At 40.8% G+C, this 24,106-nt stretch overlaps 1 protein-coding gene across 2 annotated transcripts in view; it reads left to right on the forward strand.

The window, feature by feature from the left end:
- Positions 1–16,207, forward strand: part of FAM3C (FAM3 metabolism regulating signaling molecule C) — a 40,648-nt gene extending 24,441 nt beyond the window's left edge. For both annotated transcript variants that reach the window (XM_006122567.5, XM_006122568.5), the window contains exons 6-10: positions 4,446–4,504; positions 10,689–10,739; positions 11,406–11,490; positions 11,958–12,084; positions 14,386–16,207. In XM_006122567.5, the coding sequence (XP_006122629.1) occupies positions 4,446–4,504; positions 10,689–10,739; positions 11,406–11,490; positions 11,958–12,084; positions 14,386–14,475 (412 nt within the window). In that variant the 3' untranslated portion in view covers positions 14,476–16,207. The remainder of the gene's footprint in view (positions 1–4,445; positions 4,505–10,688; positions 10,740–11,405; positions 11,491–11,957; positions 12,085–14,385) is intronic.
- Positions 16,208–24,106: the final 7,899 nt, after the last annotated feature.

Genomic DNA, 24,106 nt, shown 5'->3' on the forward strand with positions numbered 1-24,106 from the left:
CTAAATATTTTAAAAATCTGATTCACTTTTCATCATTTGCAGTAAATTCACTTAATTTGATTAATAATATTAGACTGTTTCAGTTTCTAGTTACTTTCACATTTTATGTCCAGTACTACCTTGCTGCAAAGATTGGATTGTATGAACTGCAGGGAATGTTTGAAAAATTTTATTCTTTCAGGTTATTAAATTGAATGAAAACATAATACAGGTTGGATCTTCTTCATTCGGAACCCATGGGACATGAATTGTTCCAAAAACAGGAAGTTTGCCGCACCAGGGGATTGGACCAGCCCCACTCCCAGGCTTCTTTCTAGGCTATAGGACTCTCTGGCCAGGGGCTCCTGTTGGCCCTACTGCCACTGACCTGGCTGGGACTCCTCTGGGCCAGAGCTCCCCATCCTGCTGCCAGCCTGGCTGCCGCTAGCCCCACTCCCACCCGCGGCTCCCCGGCTACCACCAGCTCAGCTGGGATTCCCCAGCCATTGTAGGACTCCCAGCTAGTTCCCATTCCCAGCCTCTGGAGTTCTTTGGTTCAGCAGCATACATGGTCCAGTTGTCAGACCAGAGAGTCCCAGATTTGAGAGGTTCAATCTGTAGTAGTTTTTAATACAGTCCTTTTAAAAATACAAAATTTGTTTTATGCTTAAACTATTTGTATTCCTTAAATGTTAACCTAATTGGATTACTTCATCAGTGTGCTAATTTTGTTCCAGGCAGCCTTACTTCTTACATCATGATTACACTTGATTTCACCCCATGTACTCCTTAATGACTTTATAGGCTACTGCTTACCAGCTCTGTTTCTGGATAAGTTGCATTTCAAAAGGACTTTTGGTGTTGTTGCAACTAATAAGAACTTTGTTTACTTCAATCACAATTATCAGCATTCATGTGAAAGCTTGCTTTAAATAGTATGTATAATTGTAGTTTTCTCCGAGCACACATTATGCTGGTGCTGCGTTATTCCAATACATTAAATGTCAGACTATACAGAGTTGTTCCAAAATAACTGTTAGTTTTTCAGTTAACTTCATAACAAAATGTACAGTAAACTTCCAATACTCCGGCACCTTTAGGACCTAGGGGGTGCTGGATTATCAGATATGCCGGACTATTGGAAGGGGGGGTTATGAGGAGTCTGGGGTGGCATCCCCTTCATAGCCCCCCCTTCCGATAGTCTGGCTCTGCCCCAGGTGTCCCCGATTCAGCTGCTGGTCAGTTTCAGCAGTATATCATATAAATCAGGGAAGCTGGGCGCAGAGCAGCTCCAATTGTCCGGCAGCCAGAGCACTTCCGGGTTCCTGATGGTGCCAGACCATCAGGAGTGCCGGAGCATTGGATGCCGGACCAATGGAGTTTTACTGTATTATGCTGCAGAAGACAATTTAACTAGAGGGTAATTTCAAGTAGAGGATTAGATTTTCATCAGTGTATACCATGTTTAAAGAGACTTTTAGTAAGATTAGAAGCATTTGAGCCAAAGAATTGGATTTGACTCAAGACTGTAGCCTGTCATGATCATTTAACTCTAGTAACACAGATCCACTGAGGCTGGAATATACTAAGCTAACATGCTGAAGAATAAACAAATAGTTAACATACTTAACTTGAAAGATGTTCCTTCCTCACACAGCCAGTACTATACCCACAACTGACTCAGCTAGTTGGTTAGATTGCTTAAAATCTACTTCGGCTAGATTTTTCACGGCCGTGCTGAATTGGACTTTAAAAGCCAACTATCAACCTTGGATAAGTGGCTGGCGAACCACATTCATTATAGTTCAGTAATATAATTTTCCATTTTACTTACTCAGCAAATAGGTATTTCCGAAAAAAAAAGTGTTTCAAAACATGAAAATGATTATTATTGATAGAACTGGATTCCTTAGGAGATGGCCCCCTCTTTCCTATCTAGGCAGCGCTGGAATACTTTGGTTCTTTCAAATGTTAGTTTCAGGTATTAACTTCTGATTCTTCAACAAACTTTAACTTGGTTATATTCTGCCTGCTTAAAATTCCTTTTTAAAATTCCTCATGCAGTTGAGGAAATTACTCCTTATTCCCCTCCTACAACCCTGTTATCTAATGCTGGTGAGTGAAAGCTGTGTTCTGCCTCAGAGGTGCCCTAATTTGCCTGTGAGGGAAGGGGAGAGTGATTCTAATACCATTTTATATGGAGTCATATAAAAAGTAGCTTCTAAAGTGTTTGAGATCTATCAAGATGAGACTCAGTATGTTAATGTAGTCCTGTGGCACCTTAAGCACTAACACAAATATACAGAATCATGAGCTTTCATGGGTAAAACCCACTTCATCAGATAAATTGGAGTGAAAATAACAATTCATCTGGTGAAGTGGGTTTTACCCACGAAAGCTATATGCTATAGCTTTCATAAAATACTATATATTTTGGTTACTCTCTAAGGTGCCACAGGACTGCTCATTTTTAAAGTTACAGACTAATATGGCTACCCCTCTGAGATTGTTAATGTAGTGATTTATTACATATTTTCAAGCTTAATACACAGTTGTAACATTTATGAAGGAGTGTAGTCTCATAGCGCAGAACTAGGAAAGGCTACTGGTTGTGTTTTGCATCTTGCCAGTGATTTTATTGGTGACTTTGAGCAGTTCATCGAGCCTCTCTGTACCTCCATTTGCAAGTATGCAATGGTAGGTAGTAAAACCTATCAGTTTCTAAAGGTGTTTGAAGCAAAATATTTGCAAAGATTTTTGGAAAGCCACAGATGAAATGCTATATATATATGTGCATCGTAGTAGTTAACTTTTATTTAAATCTCAAATACTTAAAATAAGGATTGGTATGTGTGTTGATTGGCTTGGAAAGTTTTTTCTGCAGTGTCAGATTCTCCTCTGGAACAGGTGATAAAAAGTAATAGGCACTTCTTAGTAACAAATAATTTAATAGTTATTTTTATATGATATACTGTTATCCTGCATCATATGTATAGGGTCTTCTGCATCAATTTACTTTACACTTTTGGCAAAAAGAAGTTTTCTCTCTGTGCTAACTTCCTATAAGAGTGCCTTTTAATATCTCCTAGTTTTATATATGCAGTTAAGAATCTACATTTATAGCTTTATAGAGGTCTTTATTTTTCTGTGTGGTGCCTTTGACTCCATTTTAAAAGTTCACATAATACAGTATGTTGATTCAAAGTTTGGGCTAGTATTCTAAAACCAGCAAGCTGCTGCCTTCCTGTGAGAAATTCAGTGTTAGGCTTGTGCATACTTATGGCTTCTGCTGCCACCTGGAGGATGAGGAGGAAGATCTGGCCACTTTTCAGGAATTAATTTTAAATAATACAGCTGTTTTATGGTTACTTTAAAGTGCCCTACATTATTTGTGCTCAGTTGTTTATTCAGACCAGTTTGTATAGAAAAGCACAAGAACTTTCTGACCAAGTGATTGGACTTATTACTGTTTCTTCAAAGACAACTAAATCTGGGAATGATTTAATATTATCAAACTCAATTCTACCAAAAACTATAACTACTATAGTTATACAAAAACTATAACAATTCAACTTCATGCAATGGAGCTCGCATGGTTTTGTATGGTTTGCAAAATAAGTGATGAAATTGAATTGCTATGTCATATATGCATAATAGTAATTCAAAACTGTGCAGACATTTGATTAAAAAAAAGTGAGGTTGCTCTTGCAATGTAATAGGACTACCTATATTTAAAATATCAACTTGATTTACAAATCACTTTTAGGAAAAATGTCTGGACATATTTGTTGTAACAATATTCTTTCTGGATCTTGATGGGTTTTACTAAATTTAAGAATTACATAATTCTTTCTTAGTGATTTTCATCAGTAGATCTCAAAGCACTTTACAAAGGAGGTCATCATCATTATCTCTATTTTAAAGATGGGGAACTGAGGAACAGAGGTGAAATTACTTGCCCAACATCACTCAGAAGGCCAGGGGCAGAGTTGGGAATAGAATCCATGTTACTTAAGTCAGTCAGTGCTCTATCCATTAGACCACGTGGCCTCTCAGTAGAGCTATAATTAGAGGTAGATTATCCAAATGATCTGATTCCAGGAAATCTAGAGCACTCTGTGCTTAAAACCTCACCCATCTCAGGATAATTTTAATCTACCAGCATTTCTAACTGATCTACAAGTTGAACTGTTATACTAATTTGGGCGCTTGTACATTTCAAAGGAGGAATGCGGAAGTGCCTATCGACTAGTCAATGGAAATTCCATCCACTACTCAACTTGTAAATTAACCGATATTTAACATCCTTAATCTGAATCTGCTTGTTTTTAAAAAGTCAGTTTTCTACAGTTCCTAACTTCTGATTGATTGTTCTTATCACCAACTTTTAAGTCTTGCATTTTTTAAATGTGAAATGCTTGTATCAGAAGTTTGTCATAATGTATTTTTTTTAAATTTTGTTTCAGTTTAATGAGTGGTGTTAAGAATAATGTTGGCCGAGGAATAAATATAGCTTTGGTAAATGGTAAGTCATATTTTAAATGTGTAAAATATTTTCATTCAAAGACCACTTCTCAAATAGTCCTTAGAACATATAAAGAGGGAGGCAGGGAGGAAGACAGCCAGCAAGCAGAGAAGGAGAATAAAAAATGAGGGAAGGGAATTACAGAAAACAAATCCTCAGATTTATATTGAAAGTAATGTTGCAAAAATCTCTTAATTGTAGTTACCTTTTTGATAGTTTAGAAATGCAGTGTGAAAAGCTTCAAGTTTTAGTGCATTTATTCTCTAAACATTTAGGCTGTGTCTACACTGGGCCACTTATTCCGGAAAATCAGCCGCTTTTCCGGAATAAGCTGCGAGCTGTCTACACTGGCCCTTGAATTTCCAGAAAAGCAACGACGCTCTACTGTACAAAATCAGCCGCTATTCCGGAAAAACTATTCTACTCCCGCTCGGGCATAAGTCCTTATTCCGGAACACTGTTCTGGAAAAGGGCCAGTGTAGACAGCCCAGTAGTCTTTTCCGGAAAAAAGCCCCGATCGCGAAAATGGCGATCGGGGCTCTTTTCCGGAAAAGCACGTCTACATTGGCCACAGACGCTTTTCCGGAAAAAGGGCTTTTCCGGAAAAGCAGCCTGCCAATGTAGACGCTCCTTTTCCGGAAAAACTGAAAACGGAATAGTATTGCGTTTTAAGCATTTCTGGAAATTCATGCCAGTGTAGACACAGCCTTACTGTAAAGTGAATTCCGTGTTCATTTCATCTCAATGTATGTCAGCCAATGTATGTTGGGTTCACACTTTTGTTTAGAAAGTCAAATGGCGTGCTTTATTAATACGCCACCACCAGCAAAAAAGATTCTGTGAGCTAAATTCTTACACTTGTTTTCAGTGGAACTTTGTTAAAAGTTCCATTGATAATGCCAGAATATAATCATGCATCCTTTCATAGCTAAGGATCAGTATATGTCATGATTCCACAGCCACAGAACTTCCCATCAAATGTTACTTGTTATAAGATTGTTTCAAAATTGAAGCTTTCATTAAACATAAAAATTCTACACATGAGATTTTGAAGGAGATAAGCTTGTAAAATGTGTATATAATGTGATTGACATATATACACACGTGTGTGTACACAAGGTTTCATTTGTGAAGATATGTTGTCTTTTGTGTCATTTGTGTTGTCTATTTCACTGATGAAGGTTTTTTGCAGAAGTAGCCAGTTAATGTGCTTCTGCCTCCACTTGAACAGAGACCAAAATCTGGTAGTTGGGGAGCAGCTGGAAATGACCTGCTATATTGAGAGAGTATTTATGATGTAGATTTTTGTGTTTTCCATACATATCAAAAACTGATTGTAGAACAGCATAAAGTAAACTCATCAAAATGAAACCAGCAACTCTGATTGTGGTATTCATTTTTGTATCTAATTCATTAATATCCGGGGGGGAGAAGAGGTAATTTAAATGAAGCCACCTGGAATTTCCAGTCAGCTGCAAAAAGTTCCCTGTTTTCCACACACTACAAATATTCTTCATTGCTAATAGGATAAAAAATAGTAAAAGCTATTATTTTCTTAAATAGATACAGGAAGCCGTTCTGATAAACATTAGTGTACCCTTTTTATACTGATCTTCAAAATTGGGAAAAAACACTCCTCTTTCTACTGCTTCCTGAGTAGCGCTCTCATTAAGATAGTAGTGCTCTTCTTTTTCTTATCTATGATTGTGCATAGGATTATAAAAGGTAGTTAAAGGTGCTGATTTTATGGAAGAGACCATACCAGCTGAGAATTGGTATTCTGTATTACGCAGGCTCTCAAATCCTTTAACCATAGAACCAGAGAACTGGAAGAGACCTCAGAAGGTCATCAAGTCCAGCCCCCTGCTCTAGGCAAGGCCAATTTCAACTAAATCAACCTGGCCAGGGCTTTGTCAAGCCGAGACTTAAACACCTCTAGGGATGGAGACTCCACTACTTACCTAGGTAACCCATTCCAGTGCTTCACCACCCTCCTTGTGAAATAGTTTTTCCTAATATCCATCCTGAACCTCTCCCACCATAACTTGAGACCATTGCTCCTTGTTCTGCCATCTGTCACTACTGAGAACAGCCTCTCTCCATCCTCTTTGGAACCTCCCTTCAGGAAGTTGAAGGCTGCTATCAAATCCCCCCTCACTCTTCGCTTCTGCAGACTAAACAGACCCAAGTCCCTCAGCCTCTCCTCATAAGTCATATGCTCCAGCCCCCTAATCATTTTGTTTGCCCTCCGCTGGACCCTCTCCAATGTGTCCACATCCTTTTTGTAGTGGGGGGCCCAGAACTGGACACAATACTGCAGATGTGGCCTCACCAAAGCCGAAAAAGGGGAATAATGACATCTCTGGATCTGCTGGCAATGCTCCTCCTAATGCACCCTAATATGCCATTAGCCTTCTTGGCTAAAAGGGCACATTGTTGACTCATATCCAGCTTCTCATCCACTGTAACCCCCAGGTCCTTTTCTGCAGAACTACTACTTAACTAGTTGGTCCCCAGCTTTGTAACTGTGCTTGGGATTCTTCCGTCCCACGTGCAGGACTCTATACTTGTCCTTGTTGAACCTCATCAGATTTCTTGTGGCCCAATCCTCCAATTTGTCTAAGTCACTCTGGACCCTATCTTTGCCCTTAAGCGTATCTACCTCTCCCCCCAGCTTAGTGTCATCCGCAAACTTGCTGAGGGAGCAATCCATCCCCTCATCCAGGTCATTTATAAAGATATTGAACAAAACCGGTCCTAGAATGGAACCTTGGGGCACTCCGCTAGAAACCGTCCGCCATCCTGACATCGAGCCATTGATCACTACCCGCTGGGCCCGGCCTTCTAGCCATCTTACCGTCCATTTATCCAATCCACATTCCCTTAACTTGCTGGCAAGAATATTGTGGGAGACCGTATCAAAAGCCTTGCTAAAGTCAAGGTATATCACATCCACTGACTTTCCCATGTCCACCGAGCCAGTTACCTCATCATAGAAACTAATCAGATTGGTCAGACATGACTCGCCCTTTGTGAATCCATGCTGACTATTCCTAATCACTTTCCTCTCATCCAAGTGCCTCAAAGTCGATTCCTTAAGGATCCCTTCCATGATTTTTCCAGGAACCGAGGTAAGACTGACCGGCCTATAGTTCCCTGGATCGTCCTCCTTCCCTTTTTTGAAGATGGGCACTACATTTGCCTTTTTCCAATCATCCAGGATTTCTCCCGATCTCCATGACTTTTCAAAGATAATAGCCAAAGGCTCCTCAATGACATTTTCCAACTCCCTCAGTACCCTTCGGATGCATTAAGTCCGGACCCATGGATTTGTGTACGTTTAGCTTTTCTAAATAGTTCCTAACCTGTTCTTTACGCACCACGGGCTGTCCGTCTTCATCCCATATTGCGTCACTTAGCGCAGAAGTCCAGGAGCCGACCTTGTCCGTGAATACACAGGCAAAGAAAGCATTGAGTACTTCAGCTTTCCCCACATCATCTGTCACTAGGTTACCTCCTTTATCCATTAGGGGCCGCACACCCTCTCTGATCACCTTCTTCTTGTTAACATGCCTGTAGAAACCTTTCTTGTTATCCTTCACATCCTTAGCCAGTCGCAATTCCATTTGCGCTTTCGCCTTCCTGATAACCCCCCGGCATTCTCGAGGTATACATTTAAACTCCTCCCTGGTCATTTTTCCAAGTTTCCACTTTTTGTAAGCTTCCTTTTTGTGCTTAAGTTCACGAAGGATTTCCCCTGTAAGCCAATCCGGTCTCCTACCATGTTTGCCTCTCTTGCTACGCGTCGGGATGGTTTTTTTTCTGTGCCTTCAATATGGCTTCTTTAAAATACTGCCAGCTGTCCTGGACTCCTTTCCCCTTCATGTTCGCATCCCAGGGGATTCTACCCATCAAGTGTCTGAGGGAGTCAAAATCTGCTTTTTTGAAGTCCAAGGTGTGTATTTTACTACTCTTTTCTTCCTTTGGTCAGGATCCTGAAATCTGCCATCTCATGATCACTGCTTCCCAGGTTGTCATCCACCTCCACTTCCCCTATTAGTTCCTCCCTGTTTGTGAGCAGAAGGTCAAGCTGCGCATGGTCCCTGGTCGCATCCTTCAGCACTTGTGTCAAGAAATTATCCCCAACATTCTCCAAAAACTTCTTGGATTGCCAGCGTACTGCCGTATTGGTTTCCCAACAGATGTCAGGGTGATTAAAGTCCCCCACGAGAACCAGGGCCTGCGATCTGGAAGCTTCGCTCAGTTGTCCGAAGAAAGCCTCATCTACCTTATCCACCTGATTCGGTGGCCTGTAGCAGACACCAACCACAACATCACTGCTGTTGTTTGCTCCTTCAAACTTAACCCATAGACTCTCAACAGGTTTTTCTCCCTCTTTATATTGGAGTTCAGAGCAATCGTAGAGCTCTCTTACATATAGTGCAACTCCTCCTCCTTTTCTCTCCTGCCTGTTCTTCCTGAACAGTCTATACCCTTCCATGACAGCGCTCCAGTCATGCGAGTCATCCCACCAAGTCTCTGTTATCCCAATTAAATCATATTACTTGGACTGGGCCAGGGCCTCCAGTTCTTCCTGTTTGTTGCCCAGGCTTCTCGCATTAGTGTACAAACACTTCAGGTAACCAGTTGATTGCCCTATCTTCTCCATTCGAAACAGGAGTCCTCCTTTCTTGTTCCTTCCTCTCTGCATTTCTTCCCGGTATCTGACTTTCCCACTCCCCTCAGGGTTTTGGTCACCGTCCCCCGACTAACCTAGTTTAAAGCCCTCCTCACTAGGTTTGCAAGCCTGCCTGTGAAGATGCTCCTTCCTCTCTTGGGTGGATCCCATCTCTTCCTAACAATCCTTGTGCCCGGAACAGAGTCCCATGGTCGAAGAAACCAAAGCCCTCTCTGCAACACCACCTGTGAAACCACGCATTTACGTCCTCAATTCGATGATCCCTGCCCAGTCCTTTCCCTTCAGCAGGGAGGATGGACGAGAACACCACTTGCGCTCCGAATTCTTGGATCCTTCTTCCCAGCACTACATAATCTGCAGTAACCCGCTCAAGGTCATTCTTGGCTGTATCATTAGTTCCCACGTGGAGAAGCAGGAAGGGGTAGCGATCTGAAGGTTTGATCAGCTTGGTAAGCCTCTCAGTGATATCCTGAATGCGAGCTCCCGGTAAGCAGCACACCTCTCGAGTCCAGGTCCAGACGGCAGAGGGATGGCTCAGTCCCTCTTAGGAGGGAGTCCCCAACCACCACCACCTGTTGTTTTCTTTTGGGGGTGGTGGCCGTGGAACCCCCATCCCTAGGACTATGCATCCCATGCCTTCCAGTAGATGGTGTTCCCTTCTGGTTTCTTCCTTGTGAGGTCCCTTCCAAAGCGTTTAGCACTGTAGAGCCTGTGGAGAGAGCTTGAAAGCGATTACTTACCTCTATAGCATTGGCGGATTCCCGTGTTGGCCTTTTTCCCCTTCTAGAAGTTACATGCTGCCAGTTCTCTTCTTGGTCACATACTGCCCTCTCTGGCTCCTCTGCCTGCTGTGCTTGAAGGATTAAACACTGCCTTCTATCGATGAAGTCTTCATCGTCTCTGATCGAGCGTAGAGTCAACACTTGGGCCTCCAGTCCTCTAATTTTTTCTTCCAAAATGTTGACCAGCTTGCACTTCGTGCAGATGAAATGTGTTCTTTCTTCTGGGAGGAAGACAAACATGGCACATGCTGTGCAGGTAACAGCAGCAGCCCCATCACCATCCATCGCTGCTGTCCTGGAGAAGGGATTTAAAAAGAAAGGCAAGAGAACCTCACGCCCTTCTCTCTCCCCTTCCCAACTCCCTCTCTAAACTCCCTGTTAGCACTCACTTGATCGCTTGCCCACTGCTTTATAAAGCCCTGGAGTGCCTGAAAGTCCCTCCCCCTACCAAGACTCAGCCAATCAGCAGAGGCTTCTAGACTTCAGACTTTAATTAGAAGCTAACAGTTTCCACCTGCCAATCACAGCCAATCACAGCACAAACTCCAGCAAGGGGAGTGGGAGGGCAAAGGGGAAGTGGGGGGGGGGGGGGGAAAGCCTCACTCACAAATACAGGGTCACCTGTGATTGGTTATGAAATGTTGACTATATTCTTAAAAGAATTTGGAAATATTCGTGAGACATGATATAAACTTTTTTCTAGGCAAAACGGGAGAAGCATTGGACACCAAGTTCTTCGACATGTGGGGAGGAGGTAATTGTGAACTGTTTCTTGTTTAAAAATAATTTTGAGTGGCAAAAAAAAGCTTCTGATTCTATTTTAATTGTTTGAATTGAGCAGTTATGTAATCATTTTATGACTATAGCAGTATAGAAAAAGAGAGGACAGGTAAATGGAAGCACAAATGTCTTCTTTTATCTTCACATGCACATGAAGGCATTTGCCCTCCTGAACAATTATTCTCCTACTGGCAATTCTGACAGCAGGCAGAAGAGACCATCTGTGCCAAAATGGCATGTAAACTGTAGTAGGTAAAGGTTATTGTAGTTCTAATAAATCTATTTCCTAAATGACTAACACACAGCTCTTCTGTTATATAATTTTGGGGTTTTTTTCCCTCCACTAGATTTATTTGGTTTTGAGTACTTTCCCAATGTGGGCTACTGTAGTTGCCGTTTATTGCTGCTATTTTGAATTTTAATGAAAACACACATCACTTATTTTGTTATACAAAATAGATAAAACTGCAGCTTTAAAAGAAGGAATAGTTTATCTAATGCTTTAATCATCTTTTTCCCATTTCATTTCTTTGAATCCATTTATGACTATATGTATAAGGAATTCCTCAACGTAGAATTAGAATTATTATTGGTAGGGTAATTGCATTGTGGTAAATCCGTGCATTCTGTCTCTATTCAGATGTGGCACCATTTATTGATTTCTTGAAGTCCATTCAAGATGGAACTATAGTGTTAATGGGAACCTATGATGATGGTGCAACCAAGTATGTATTGACCAAATATAGTAAATTTTGCTTACCTTACATTTTTAAATGCAGATTGGACCTCTATTAACCGGGATGCTTATTGGGTGATGCTTACAGGCTGTGGGCAGGAGCACTCCAACCTGGCCGGAGCAGCCCCTGCCTATGGAGGGCCTGGCTCAGCCGGAGTAGCGTGCTGTGGGCATGGGCACTCCAATCCAGCTATAGCAGCCCCTGCCAACCCCCATTTAAGTTAACTAGTTAAGCATAAGGTTTCACTTGTTAACTGATTAAACAGGATTTTACATCCCTAAAATCATCTGGCCTCATAAAGAGAGACATTTCCAATTCTAATTGTGACACTCTCCCAAATGCTAAGTGGAAATTGTATTGTATGACTTAGAAGCTGAATGGTGAAGTGAATAATAAAAGCTCTAGCTACATGTATTACATTTTTCACATTTAACACACTTTGCATTTTGTTTAAGGCTTAATGAGGAGGCACGCAAACTGATTGCTGAACTTGGAAGCACGTCTATTTCTAACCTTGGTTTTAGAGACAACTGGGTCTTTTGTGGTGGAAAAGGAATTAAGACTAAAAGTCCATTTGAGCAGGTTTGTTGCTAATATAATTTTTTCAGAGTCTTGTAAGTCAGTTGATACTAACCAGGGCTTAGACTATTATTTAAACACCAATCACTGTCTCAATCATATCACAGTAAATATTTAGCATATAAGTTCCACAAATAATTCTTGGAATATTTTACTTCTTTAAATATACAAAAGGATTCTGTGATTATATGAACCTTAGACAAATGATACTCACAATACTTAAATGGTACTTAGATCTACATTAAAACTGATGAACTAAAACTCTGAACATTTGTCATCTGAAGAGGAGAGTTGTGCCCATGAAAGCTCATGATACGATCTATATATATTTGATTAGTCTCTAAGGGTATGTCTACACTACCCCGCTAGTTCGAACTAGCAGGGGTAATGTAGTCATCCGCATTTGCAAATGAAGCCCGGGATTTGAATTTCCCGGGCTTCATTTGTATGAAGCCGGCCGGCGCCATTTTTAAATGCCGGTTAGTTCGGACTCCGTGCCGCGCGGCTACACACGGCACAGACTAGCTAGTTCGGATTAGGCTTCCTAATCCGAACTAGCTGTACACCTCGTTCCACGTACAGCTAGTTCGGATTAGGAAGCCTAATCCGAACTAGCTAGTCCGTGCCGTGTGTAGCAGCGCGGCACGGAGTCCGAACTAGCCGGCATTTAAAAATGGTGCCGGCCGGCTTCATGCAAATGAAGCCCGGGAAATTCAAATCCCGGGCTTCATTTGCAAGTGCGGATGACTACATTACCCCCGCTAGTTCGAACTAGCGGGGTAGTGTAGACATACCCTAAGGGTACATCTACACAACAGAGCTTAACTCGAAATAAGATACACAAATTGAGCTACGTCAATTGCATAGCTTATTTTGAAATTGAAATTGGGAGCATCTCCATAGCACTTATTTCGAAATAGAGCATTTTTCCTCTGACTTCCCTTACTCCTCGTACAATGAGGGTTACAGGCGTCGGAGTAAGAAGTCCTCCAGGTTGATGGTATTTTAACATTATTTCAAAATAATTGCCTGCTGTGTAGACACAGACTACATTATTTTGAAATAATGTTGCTGTATAGATGTACCCCAAGCTGTTACATGAGCATTGTTGTTTACGTTTTTCTGTAATGTGAACTACATTTTTCTTATTTTTTTTTTAAAGTAGCTATAATATGGTCATGTTCAAGTTCAAGGCAAGTTCAAAAATGACTGTTTGAAGTTCATATTTTAGGCACCTACGTAAATAGCCTAAAATACTGATTACCCAACTGCGCTGATTTCAAGTTACTTTTGAAAATAGAACACTTGTTTCAGTGAATGTATATAGACTATGGAGCCTAAATTTAGCATCCAATTTTCCAGATTCATGGCTATTAGCAGATATTCTATTAAGGTCATTACTTTTATATTGTTAATGATTTGGGTTAAGATCTGGGTTGTTTGCAATAGGTGTCATTAGTAAGGGGAAATGATTTATTTTATCTCTAGTTATATCTCAGACCTACAGACTAGCCTCTGGTAAAGGATGTATGTAATTTCTGGACGGAATGGTTTTTTTTATTAATCCAGGCCTGCACAACATGTGGCCTGCAGGGGCTCACTGTGCGGCCCGTGATGACTATGGGCAGCACTGCCCCATCCGATCCACCGGCCAGGCGGAGGAGCGGAGCGCTGCCTGGGAGGGGGAAGTGCAGCGATTCTCGCTGCTGGGTTGCCTGCATGCAGCTCCAGCGTGAGGAGGTGGGGCGTGAACCAGAGGGCGGGACGCCGTCAGACGCCAGGACGCTGGCGTGACGTGGTGGTGTGACGTCACGGCCGGTGACCGGCAGATTCAAAAAGGCTCCAGCAGCTCTGCAAACTGGAAGGCAGAAGCCACGTAGGGGAGGAAAGGGGCTTGTGCTGAGGGGAGGGGGGAAGGTCATGAAAAAGGGGAAGGCACCAAGGGGCAGGGTGAAGGAGAGACAAATGCCAGGGGGCCAAGTGGAGACAATGAAAAAAGGGCAGGAGGGGAGGTGCCAGTGGGAGGGGGGACAGGGTGATGCTGGGAGAAGAGAGGGTAAGGGCATTGGGAGCCTTATGTTGTGCAGGCCTGATTTAATTGAAAAATTCTTACTATTAAGTATTCACCCCCCTGCCCAAACCTACCCTTTCAGCCCGCAGCTGTTTTCTTTGGAGTAATGTGGCCCTCGCCGCTTTCCGAGTTGTTCAGGCTTGTATTAATCAATAGAAGTCTATCAATATTTGCAATGGTAATAGGACAAATGGTTTTATTTTTAACAATGGATCAATGTTCTCTATTTGTAGCATATAAAGAACAACAAGGATACAAATAAATATGAAGGCTGGCCAGAAGTTGTTGAGATGGAAGGCTGTATCCCTCAGAAGCAAGACTAAAACAAAGATTCAAAACAAACAATGTGAAAGAAAATGCACTTTCTGCTATTATAAGGGAGAGGGCTATGAAGTGTGTAATGTAAATACTTTTGAAGCATGTATGCATCTTGTTGTGTGCACGTGAGCATCGACCTTTTGAGTACCAGGATTATTTATTATTAACACATCTAGAAATTATTTTGTAAATGGGCCTAAAAGAAACAAGACAGGAAATCATTTCTAAATAGTTTTCCTACAGGTGCATCCTTTACTATGCATAGGGTAAATATTCATTGAGATCTACTGAGTAAGCAGTTAAATATCCAGTAAATTCATACAGAAGCATATTGTGCTGTCGTCTAATAATGTAAATGTTACTGTGAGTCTGTAACCTTTGTGGAATATGTAGATTTTAGTGAAAAATTAGAGCTTTAATTTTTGTATCTTCTGCCTTTTTAATGGCAGCACCACTTTTTATTAAAGAGCTACTTGGTTAGTCTAATACAAAAGCTTTAGAATTTTGTTTTGCAGTTCCCCAAAAACCCAATAATCAACAAAATAGCATACTTTATATTAAAATGTAGATCCGCCACAAGAAGCACAATTTAAAACATTCTTTATATTAAAACAAAAGTAAATATATAAATACTTGCACCTGATATTTAAAAAATAACTTGAAATTATTTGTATTTAACATGGAAATAGTGTTTACTTTGTAGAAGATACTTGGCTTCATAACACTTCTACAACTGTTTTCTTTTTATTACAATTTTTGTACCAGTTGCCTGACCTGCAGTCTAGATAGTGTTTTTCAGCTGTACTAACTAACTGAATGATAGAGATGGATGATGGATTGCCCTCCTGTTTTAATACTAGCCCTAGGATTTTCTGGCGAGGAAAGCATGTTAGAAAATGGGCTATTTCCTCATAAGAATTAATTTAATATACATAATTATGCACAGCTTTAATATTACTTGTACTAGTTCTTATGTGAATCACGATACCTAATCAGTACTTAGGATAGGATGCTACAGAGTGTCACGTTTTGAGATGTATATCAGTTGGTACTGAAAAATTAGCTCACACTGTTATCTTTATCCCTTTCGGCAATGGATTTTAAAAAACTGGACCAAGTTAAAGTGACCTTATACAATAGCTCATGTAAGAGTAAATAGAAAATCAATCACTTTCTGTAGAAATTTATTTTAAATTACTTATTTTTAGTAGGGCATGGTTAGAACTTTTTCTGAATACAAATTGAGGACAATGAAACTGAGTATCCAGGTGTTCACAGTACAGAGGTTAGAGGAGAATTTTCTATAATCTCTTGGAGTTATATGTTCCTAGTACAAATGGTCAAAATCTTTGAGAAGTACCAGCAAAGGAAAAAGAAGATTCAGGAACTGCAGTAGGAATCACAAATAGTACAACTCAGAATGCCATGTGATCAGTTTCTTCTGAGACAAACTTAAAATAGTTTGCACTAATAACTTTAAAGCAATATAGGGAATGATTACTTTGTTCACAATAATATCCACTTCTACTACAGAAATGAATAAAACTGGAATTTGAATTGTTTTCTATGTTGATATGTAATGTTTTCCTCAAGTTTAATATAGAACAGCAATAAATGCACCTTATACAGTGAAACCATTTCTAAAATGTTGTGCAGGTTTTTAATTATTTGAGAGATTATATCATACACGTCAATACCATGTATATTTTTTCATTAAATAAAGTAAAAATCCCACAGTTCTGTAAACTGGAAATTAACTTTATTTCACAAAGTGAAATTGATCAAGAAAAGGAATATATAAGCTTAGTGTTTAGGTGATGACATAAACATTTATTTTTGTAGTTTGAATACGCCACAATTGAGTATATTGTTTTATATTGTAACATTTCAAAAAAATCTTAGACACAGTACTTAAGGGTGTACAGTTTGTATATGAATAGTCTCTCTTGGCTGTTGTCTTACTAACCTGTATAATACTATTCTGATCTGAGTGCCAGCTAAATATGATATTCATATGGTGCATGTCTATACTACAGACTTGAATTGACCTACATTAGGTTGACTTACAGCTACCACAGTAATTACTCCTCATCAGGAGTGCTTCCACCTACTGAAAACTAGCAGTGCAGGAAGCTGAGAGCCAGGGTTCACAGTTCCCTGATGAGAGCCAGGCTTCCTTCTCTAGCTTCTCACCTCCCCAGTGGGAGGGAAGGAGGGAGGGAGAAGGGCAACTGCCAATGCTTCTCCTATTGCTGAGCTGGATGGGGGGAGTCATGGCAGCAGCCCAGGGGGGAGCCTGTGGGCAGCAGGGCTTCCAGCCGGGAGCATAGCCAGCAACCTGGCTGGGAGTGAGGAGTCAAGGGGGAAAGGGAAGGGCAAATGGACTCTACCTGGAGCCCATCACAAGCCCTGGGCTTTCTTATCAATTTCATGGCTCCAGCTAATATGCAATGTAAGTAACACAGTGACTACACAGGTATTGCATTACCCTAACTACACAGACATAAGCCCTAGGCTTCTTGGGGAGGTGCATTTGTGTCAGTGTAATATGGCCCTTACATTGGCTGTATGAGGCTCTAGTATGTACAGTGACATAAACAGGTTGACATAAGCTGCCTAACATTGATCTAACGCTGTAGTTTAAACAGTCCTAATTTTCATACTAAATTGTCATATTACAATTATATATACTGAATATGGTGTACAAGAAACAGGTTTTAGTAACTGCAGAAGTTTGTGTTCTAATTTGTGCTTTGTGGTTTGAGTCAAGTAATGCAATCTGCATACATTTTTAATACTATTATCACTTAGTCCTAAGGCAAAGAGTGTTTCACAATCTCCTGACAGTTCACACAGATTAAGGTAGAGAGCTGCTTGACTTTGGTGAAGTAATGAATAATGCCTCATGTGACTCCTAAAGATCATGTTTTAAACAATTTGACAGTATTAAAGGTACAACTGCAAATTATTCCACTGCCAAGGAATGATAGTAAAAATAGAGGCTGATATGACTCCATCAGGAGCTCTTTAATTACTTTAAAAAAAATTCTACAAAAAGTATAAGTACAGAGTACAAAAGAATAGCTTAAGTATGGAGGGACAAAATCAGAAAGACTAAGGCACAAAATGAGTTACACCTAGAAAGGAACATAAAAGGCAATATGAAAATGGTCTTCAAATTCATTAGGAGCAAGATGAAGGAAATTGTGGGTCCTCTACTTAACTGGGGAGGAAACTAATAATTGATAACATCAAAAAAGCTGAGCTGTTTAATATCTGTTTTGTTTCAATCTATTTAAAAGGTTAATGGTGACCAGATTCTCAACACGATATTAACAAGGGTGAATGCAAGCCAAACTAGGGAAAGAACAGATGAAATAATATTTAGATGTATTCCGGTATGCAAAACCTGATGAATTTCATCCTAGGTAGTCTTGGAACCATTGCAACTATATTTGAGAACTATGGAGGACAGGTAGGATCTATATACCCAGTAGTGTTATTTCAGAATAACTAATGTTATTCCAAAAGAACAGTCCGTGTCTACAAGCAGTTATTTCAACATAATGTAGAAATAATGTGGAGCTGGAGAACTTCTTACTCTGACTCCTGTAACCCTCATTTCACTAGGGCTGTGTCTAGATTGGCATGATTTTCCGGAAATGCTTTTAATGGAAAAGTTTTCCGTTAAAAGCATTTTCAGAACAGAGCGTCTAGATTGGCATGGACGCTTTTCCACAAAGCACTTTTTGTGGAAAAGCGTCCGTGCCAATCTAGACATGCTTTTCCGCAAAAAAGCCCCAATGGCCATTTTTGTGATCGGGGTTTTTTGCGGAAAACAAATCTGAGCTGTCTACACTGGCCCATTTGTGCAAAAGCTTTGCGCAAAAGGGACTTTTGCCTGAACGGGAGCAGAATAGTATTTCCGCAAGAAGCACTGATTTCTTAGTAGGAAGTCAGTGCTTTTGCGGAAATTCAAGCAGCCCATGTAGACAGCTGGCAAGTTTTTCCGGGAAAGCAGCTGATTTTCTGGAAAAACTGGCCAGTCTATACACAGCCTAGGAGTAAGGGAAGTTGAAGGAAGGAGCGCCAAAAGCTGAAATAAGCTATTTTGACTTAAGCTACACAATTGACATAGCTCAAGTTGTATAGCTTATTTTGGCTTTAGACCTACTGTGTAGATATGCCTGTAAAGTCTCAGAAGACTGGTGAATGGCTAACATAGCATATAGAAGGACAAAGACAGCCTTATAGGCCATCTTAATATGTATATCTTGAAAGATACTGAAACAAATTCTGAGGATAAAAGGGTTATAAAGAATACCCAGCTTAGATGATTTGTCAAGAACAAATCATTCCAATCAACCTAATTGCCTTTAATAGAGTGAAGTGATAAATCTTGGATTTTATTAAGTCTTTTGATACAGTCCCATTCTAACTGAATTCTGGAATGTGTCTATATGAACTTAATATAAGGTGGGTGCATATCTGCTTGAAAAACCATTCTCCAGAATAGTTACTTGTGGTTAAACTGGAAAGCGGTATATATGTTACGAGAGGAGATTCTAAGAGCTTGGCTGGTTTAGCTTAACTAAAAGAAGATTGAGGGGGAAATATAATTGCTGTCTATACATACATCAGAGAATCAGTACCAGGTAGGGGGAAGAGTTAAAGTTAAGCACCATTGTGGACACAAGAACAAACAGTTATAAATTGTATATCAAGTTTAGCGTAAGAATGTAATTGCCATTTGGGTCAGACCAAAGGTCCATCTAGCCCAATTCCTGTCTTCTGACAGTGTCCAAAGCCAGGTGCCCCAGGGGGATTGAACAGAACAGGTCTGAAATTAGATGAAGGTTTCCAGCCATCAGAGGGCTAAACACCCTTCAGATGGAGCTTAAGTTTATGGAAAGGCTGGTCTGATAAGATTAGCTATGTGCCTTGGTAGGAAACCTGCCACTGGTAGCAGCAAATAGCTCAAAGACTGGTAATGGGACGATAGATGGGAAGGACTCTGAGTTGCAACCTTTTTTGAGTTGGAGCCACTGACCCACAGAAAAATCAGTTGGGGATGCACACAAGTGCGAAACAAAAAAACCCCCCACCCCCATACCAGCATAGGTTTCCCAACACTGGGGTGAGCCCTGAGCCTCAGGGTCTGGATCTAGGCAAGCCAGGGTCTGGATCCAGTCCCCAGGCCATAGGTTCCCCACTGCTGCCTCTGGACTAGATGAGCATGATGATCCCTTTGACAAAGTCTATGAATCTATATAGTGGGGTCCCGCAAGGGTCAGTCTTGGATCCAGTACTAATAAATATTTTCATTAATGACTTGGAAAGTATGCTTCTAAAATCTGAGTGAAGACGTGGTTGCTAGCACTTTGGAAAGCAGAAATAGACTTAGAGAATTGGTCTGAAGTCAACAAGAGGAAATTTAATGTAGATGAGCACAACATTTAGGAAAGAAAAATTCAACACACAACACGCTCGCTAGTAGTACTGCTGACAAGGATCTTGGGAATATAGTAGAGCACAGCTTGAGAGTCAACAGTGTGATGCAGAAGCAAAGAAGCCTAATATGATGCTGGGATATATTGTGTGTTATGGGAAGCAATTGTCCATCTCTTCTTGGCACTGGAGCAGCTTCACCTGGAGATACTGGTTCCAATTCTTTTGGAAATATGTGGAAAATTAGAGAAACTGCAGAAAAGAAACCGATACAAGTTTTAGAAAGCCTGGTCTGTGAGGCAAAGTTAAGCTGAGCAGGATTCATCTTGAGAAAAGATAACTAAAGGGGACCTATAACAATCTTCAAATGTGCCAAGAGCTGTTATAAAGAGGAAAGTGGTCAATTAGTCTCCATATCTGTTGAAGGTAGGACAAAAAGTAATGGCCTTAATCTGCAGCAAGAGAAAGTTAAATATTAGGAAAATGTTTCTAATGTTAAGGACAATTAGCACTGGAATAGATGTTGTGAAATTCCCACAGTTGATTAAGAACAGGTTGGACAAAAACCTGTCAGGGATGGTCTAAGTTTATTTGCTCCTGCCTCAACATGGGGGGCTGGACTTGACCTCTCAAGGTTCTTTCCAGTCCTACATTTCTGATTGTGAGACAATTTCCTGCAGTTTCAGTTCAGCATGTGAAAATGCTCTGCCCTGCTAGAATTCTGTGCATAAGGTCATTGGACTATTTCCAGCCTGTTGTTTTAGTAACTCTTCATTGAGCAAGACTGTCACAGAATTACATCAGTGTAGGTATGTTTCTCAGTGTCATTGTATACATCAGTGTTTCTTAGAGAGTGGGGCACACTTCTCTGCTCGTGAGTGATGGGACTAGCTGAGGGCTGTGTAATATCCTCCTCCATGGCTCAATGTGTCAGCTTTCATTAAAAATTAAAACTTTTAACTGCTATGGTTGCCAAACAAACCAGAACCAAAACAAAATGTGGAGCAAATGTAACCGAAGCAGACACATCTGCTAGGTCTCATTCATTTTAGTGGTAGCTGACTCATATGCCAGTGAACTATTTTATTGTGCACCAAGGCATGAAAGAAAGAATAAATATCCTCTTAAGAAGATCTATGCTAGCATTTCCCAATGTGAGGCATGAAGGACTAGCTGGTAGTGGGGGGATGAGCCAAGGACAGTCAGGAAAAAGGCCTACACATGTTAGCATCTTCAACACATCAAAGGAGAATGTGGCTGGTTTAAGTTTCCCAAAGAGAAGCCCAGCATATATCTAATCCAACCACAGAGTCTAGCATCACAAATCAAAGTGCTATTTGCCCTCCTAGTTTCTTTCCATGTGAATGATACTTAGTCTGGTTGCTGTGTTTTTCACATGCATGAAAAGCTGACAGGAGCCAGCGGTTGATTGTAGGAGCCTTTTGCCTATATCCAGTACCTTTTCCCACTTAAGGCTGTGTTTCACCGGACAAAGTGTTCTTTACTGTCTCCTGAGAACAAAAGCTTCGACTAAGTAGTTGTCTGACTTAATACCATTACCAAGCTTAAACTGGGCATGTCAACCCTGAAACATACAGCCCTAGGTTTTAGTTTGCACATAGTGGTTGCAAATGTGGTTGTGATTTCCCAGAAGTATGTGTTAGAAACACATTTAAAATAACTAATTAAATTAATGTGAAAACTGAAGCCAGCACTTTTTGGGAGGGGATAAGAGGAGAGAAACAATAATAACTTCACTATTTAGGAATGTGAGGACTAGACTCAAGCCCCTAATACAGGCATAGTGAGAGCTGTGATAGTGCCATCAACATATCTCATTCCTGACTTGCAACATTCTTGTTAGTTCCATCCTGGGCCTGTCTTGAATAGAAACTTGGCAGCTGGTACTGTTCCTGAACTAGTCTTCCTTGCCAACACCCTTCCCTTCTTGCAGACCCTTGCCCAAACATGCTTCTTCCACAAAATCTGTTGATGCTAAGCCTCCCGTTGGACTAATGTTTCTTAGTTTTCTTCTAATTTTCTAATGTTAAGACAATGCATAGTTAATCTAGCTATAAACTCTGGGGCTACATCTAGATTGGCATGATTTTCCGCAAATGCTTTTAACGGAAAAGCTTTTCCATTGAAAGCATTTGTGGAAAAGAGCGTCTAGATTGGCACAGATGCTTTTGCGCAAAAGCGCTTTTGCGCAAAAGTATCCGTGGCCAATCTAGATGCACTTTTGCACCAAAAAAGCCCTGATCGACATTTTTGCGATCGGGGCTTTTTTGTGCAAAACAAATCTGAGCTGTCTACACTGGTCCTTTTGCGCAAAGGATTTTTGCCTGAATGGGAGCAGCATAGTATTTCCTCAAGAAGCACTGATTTCTTCCATGAGATCATCAGTGTTCTTGTGGAAATTCAAGCAGCCAGTGTAGACAGCTGGCAAGTTTTTCCGCAAAAGCAACTGCTTTTGCGGAAAAACTTGCCAATCTACACACAGCCTGTGAGATAGACATCCTAGACCAGAACCTGGGCCTTGTTCTGCTGGTTTAGTGCCATTTTCTCAGCACAAAGCAGCCATAAAACCCATGGACAGGAACCACTGGGGATTCCCTTGGTGTGAGGAAAATCTCAGCTGGCTCTACACCATTCCTCTACTCCGATTGCTGGTGTAGGAAGCCTGACCGGGGTAGAGAGATATGTTGCTGCCCTGTAGCCATCACCGTTAGTTGGTGGAATGCACACTTTGTGGGAGGGACATCTAAGAATGAGCAGCAGTTCCCAGCATGAAGGGATAGCTGTTTCAAAGCTACTTTTCCCCTTGTCTGTCTCAGCTGTGGCTCTAAAGGTACCTCTACATTCTGGTGCCATTTCAGGATACTGCCAGTATCCTAAAACAGCTATTCTGCATTTTGACAATGCACCCGTTATTTTGATATATCTGTCAAAATAATGGGTATCCTATTCCGACGAGGATTATGGGACATTTTAGAATAGTGGTTTATTTCAAAATTTGGCACTGTGTAGACAGTGACAAATTACGAAATAAGCTATTTCAAAATACATATAGGCTACATCTACATTGGCAAGATTTTGCGCAAATACTTTTAACGCAAGAGTTATTGTGTTAAAGTATTTGCGGAAGGGAGCGTCTACACAGGCATGTGCTTTTGTGCAAGAGATGTGCTTTTGCACAAAAGCATCCGTGCCAGTGTAGACTCTCTTGCGCAAGAAAGCTCCGATGGCCATTTTAGCGATCAGGCTTTCTTGCGCAAAAAATTCATGTTGCCTGTCTACACTGGTCTCCTGCGCAAGAACACTTGCGCAAGAGGTCTTCTTCCTGAGCGGGAGCATCATAGTTCTTGCGCAAGAATCACTGATTTCTTACATTAGAACGTCAGTGTTCTTGCTCAAGAACTTGTGGCCAATGTAGATAGGCGGCAAGTTTTTGCGCAAAAGCAGCCGCTTTTGTGCAAAATCTTGCCAATGTAGACACAGCCTCAGAGTAATATTTGCAACACTATCATTTCACCCTTCTCCCTGGGGATGACACCAGCTTGGTTACTTTGAGATCCAGTCCTGCTCCTACTGAAATGAATAGCAGATCCCATTGAGATTTGGCAGAATTGGACTATAACTTCTACACTAATCATATTGCCTTTTAGCACTAAACTAAGAGGGTGCTGAATAAAAGGAGTGAATGCTAGCCACTGAACTGACAACACTTTCCGTGGTAGCTGGCTTCTTGTAGGGGCTCAGTACAGCTCTGACTTGTAAGAGCTGATGAGAGTACTGGGAAATGGTATGATTTTAATATACTGGTGCTACCTAAAAACATCAGTGTTAGCTCATTGCTAATTTTATTATAGTCCAGGTGTCCAGTTAATAAATGACCTTCAAATTATTTTACTAGATTATTTTTCTCTACAATTTCTGCATCAAAGCGTCTGTTCTTGCACAAAATACATTCAAAAACATTGGTGGTGACTCCTGAGCCAACATGGCAGATGGTATAGGGTTACCGATCTTCTTACCCTTGATAGAATAGAATCTCAGGAAGTATACAAAGACTGTGACACTCCACAGCTAGTTAGCACTATGCTAAGTTACTTCTTTTCTTTAAGGGTTTGTCTTCATTGGTAGAAAAAGGTGAGTTTCTTACCTTAGGGAAACTAATGCATGTGA

The sequence above is a fragment of the Pelodiscus sinensis genome, chromosome 1, assembly GCF_052426305.1.
Source record: "Pelodiscus sinensis isolate ZL-2025 chromosome 1, ASM5242630v1, whole genome shotgun sequence".
NCBI lineage: Eukaryota > Metazoa > Chordata > Testudines > Trionychidae > Pelodiscus > Pelodiscus sinensis.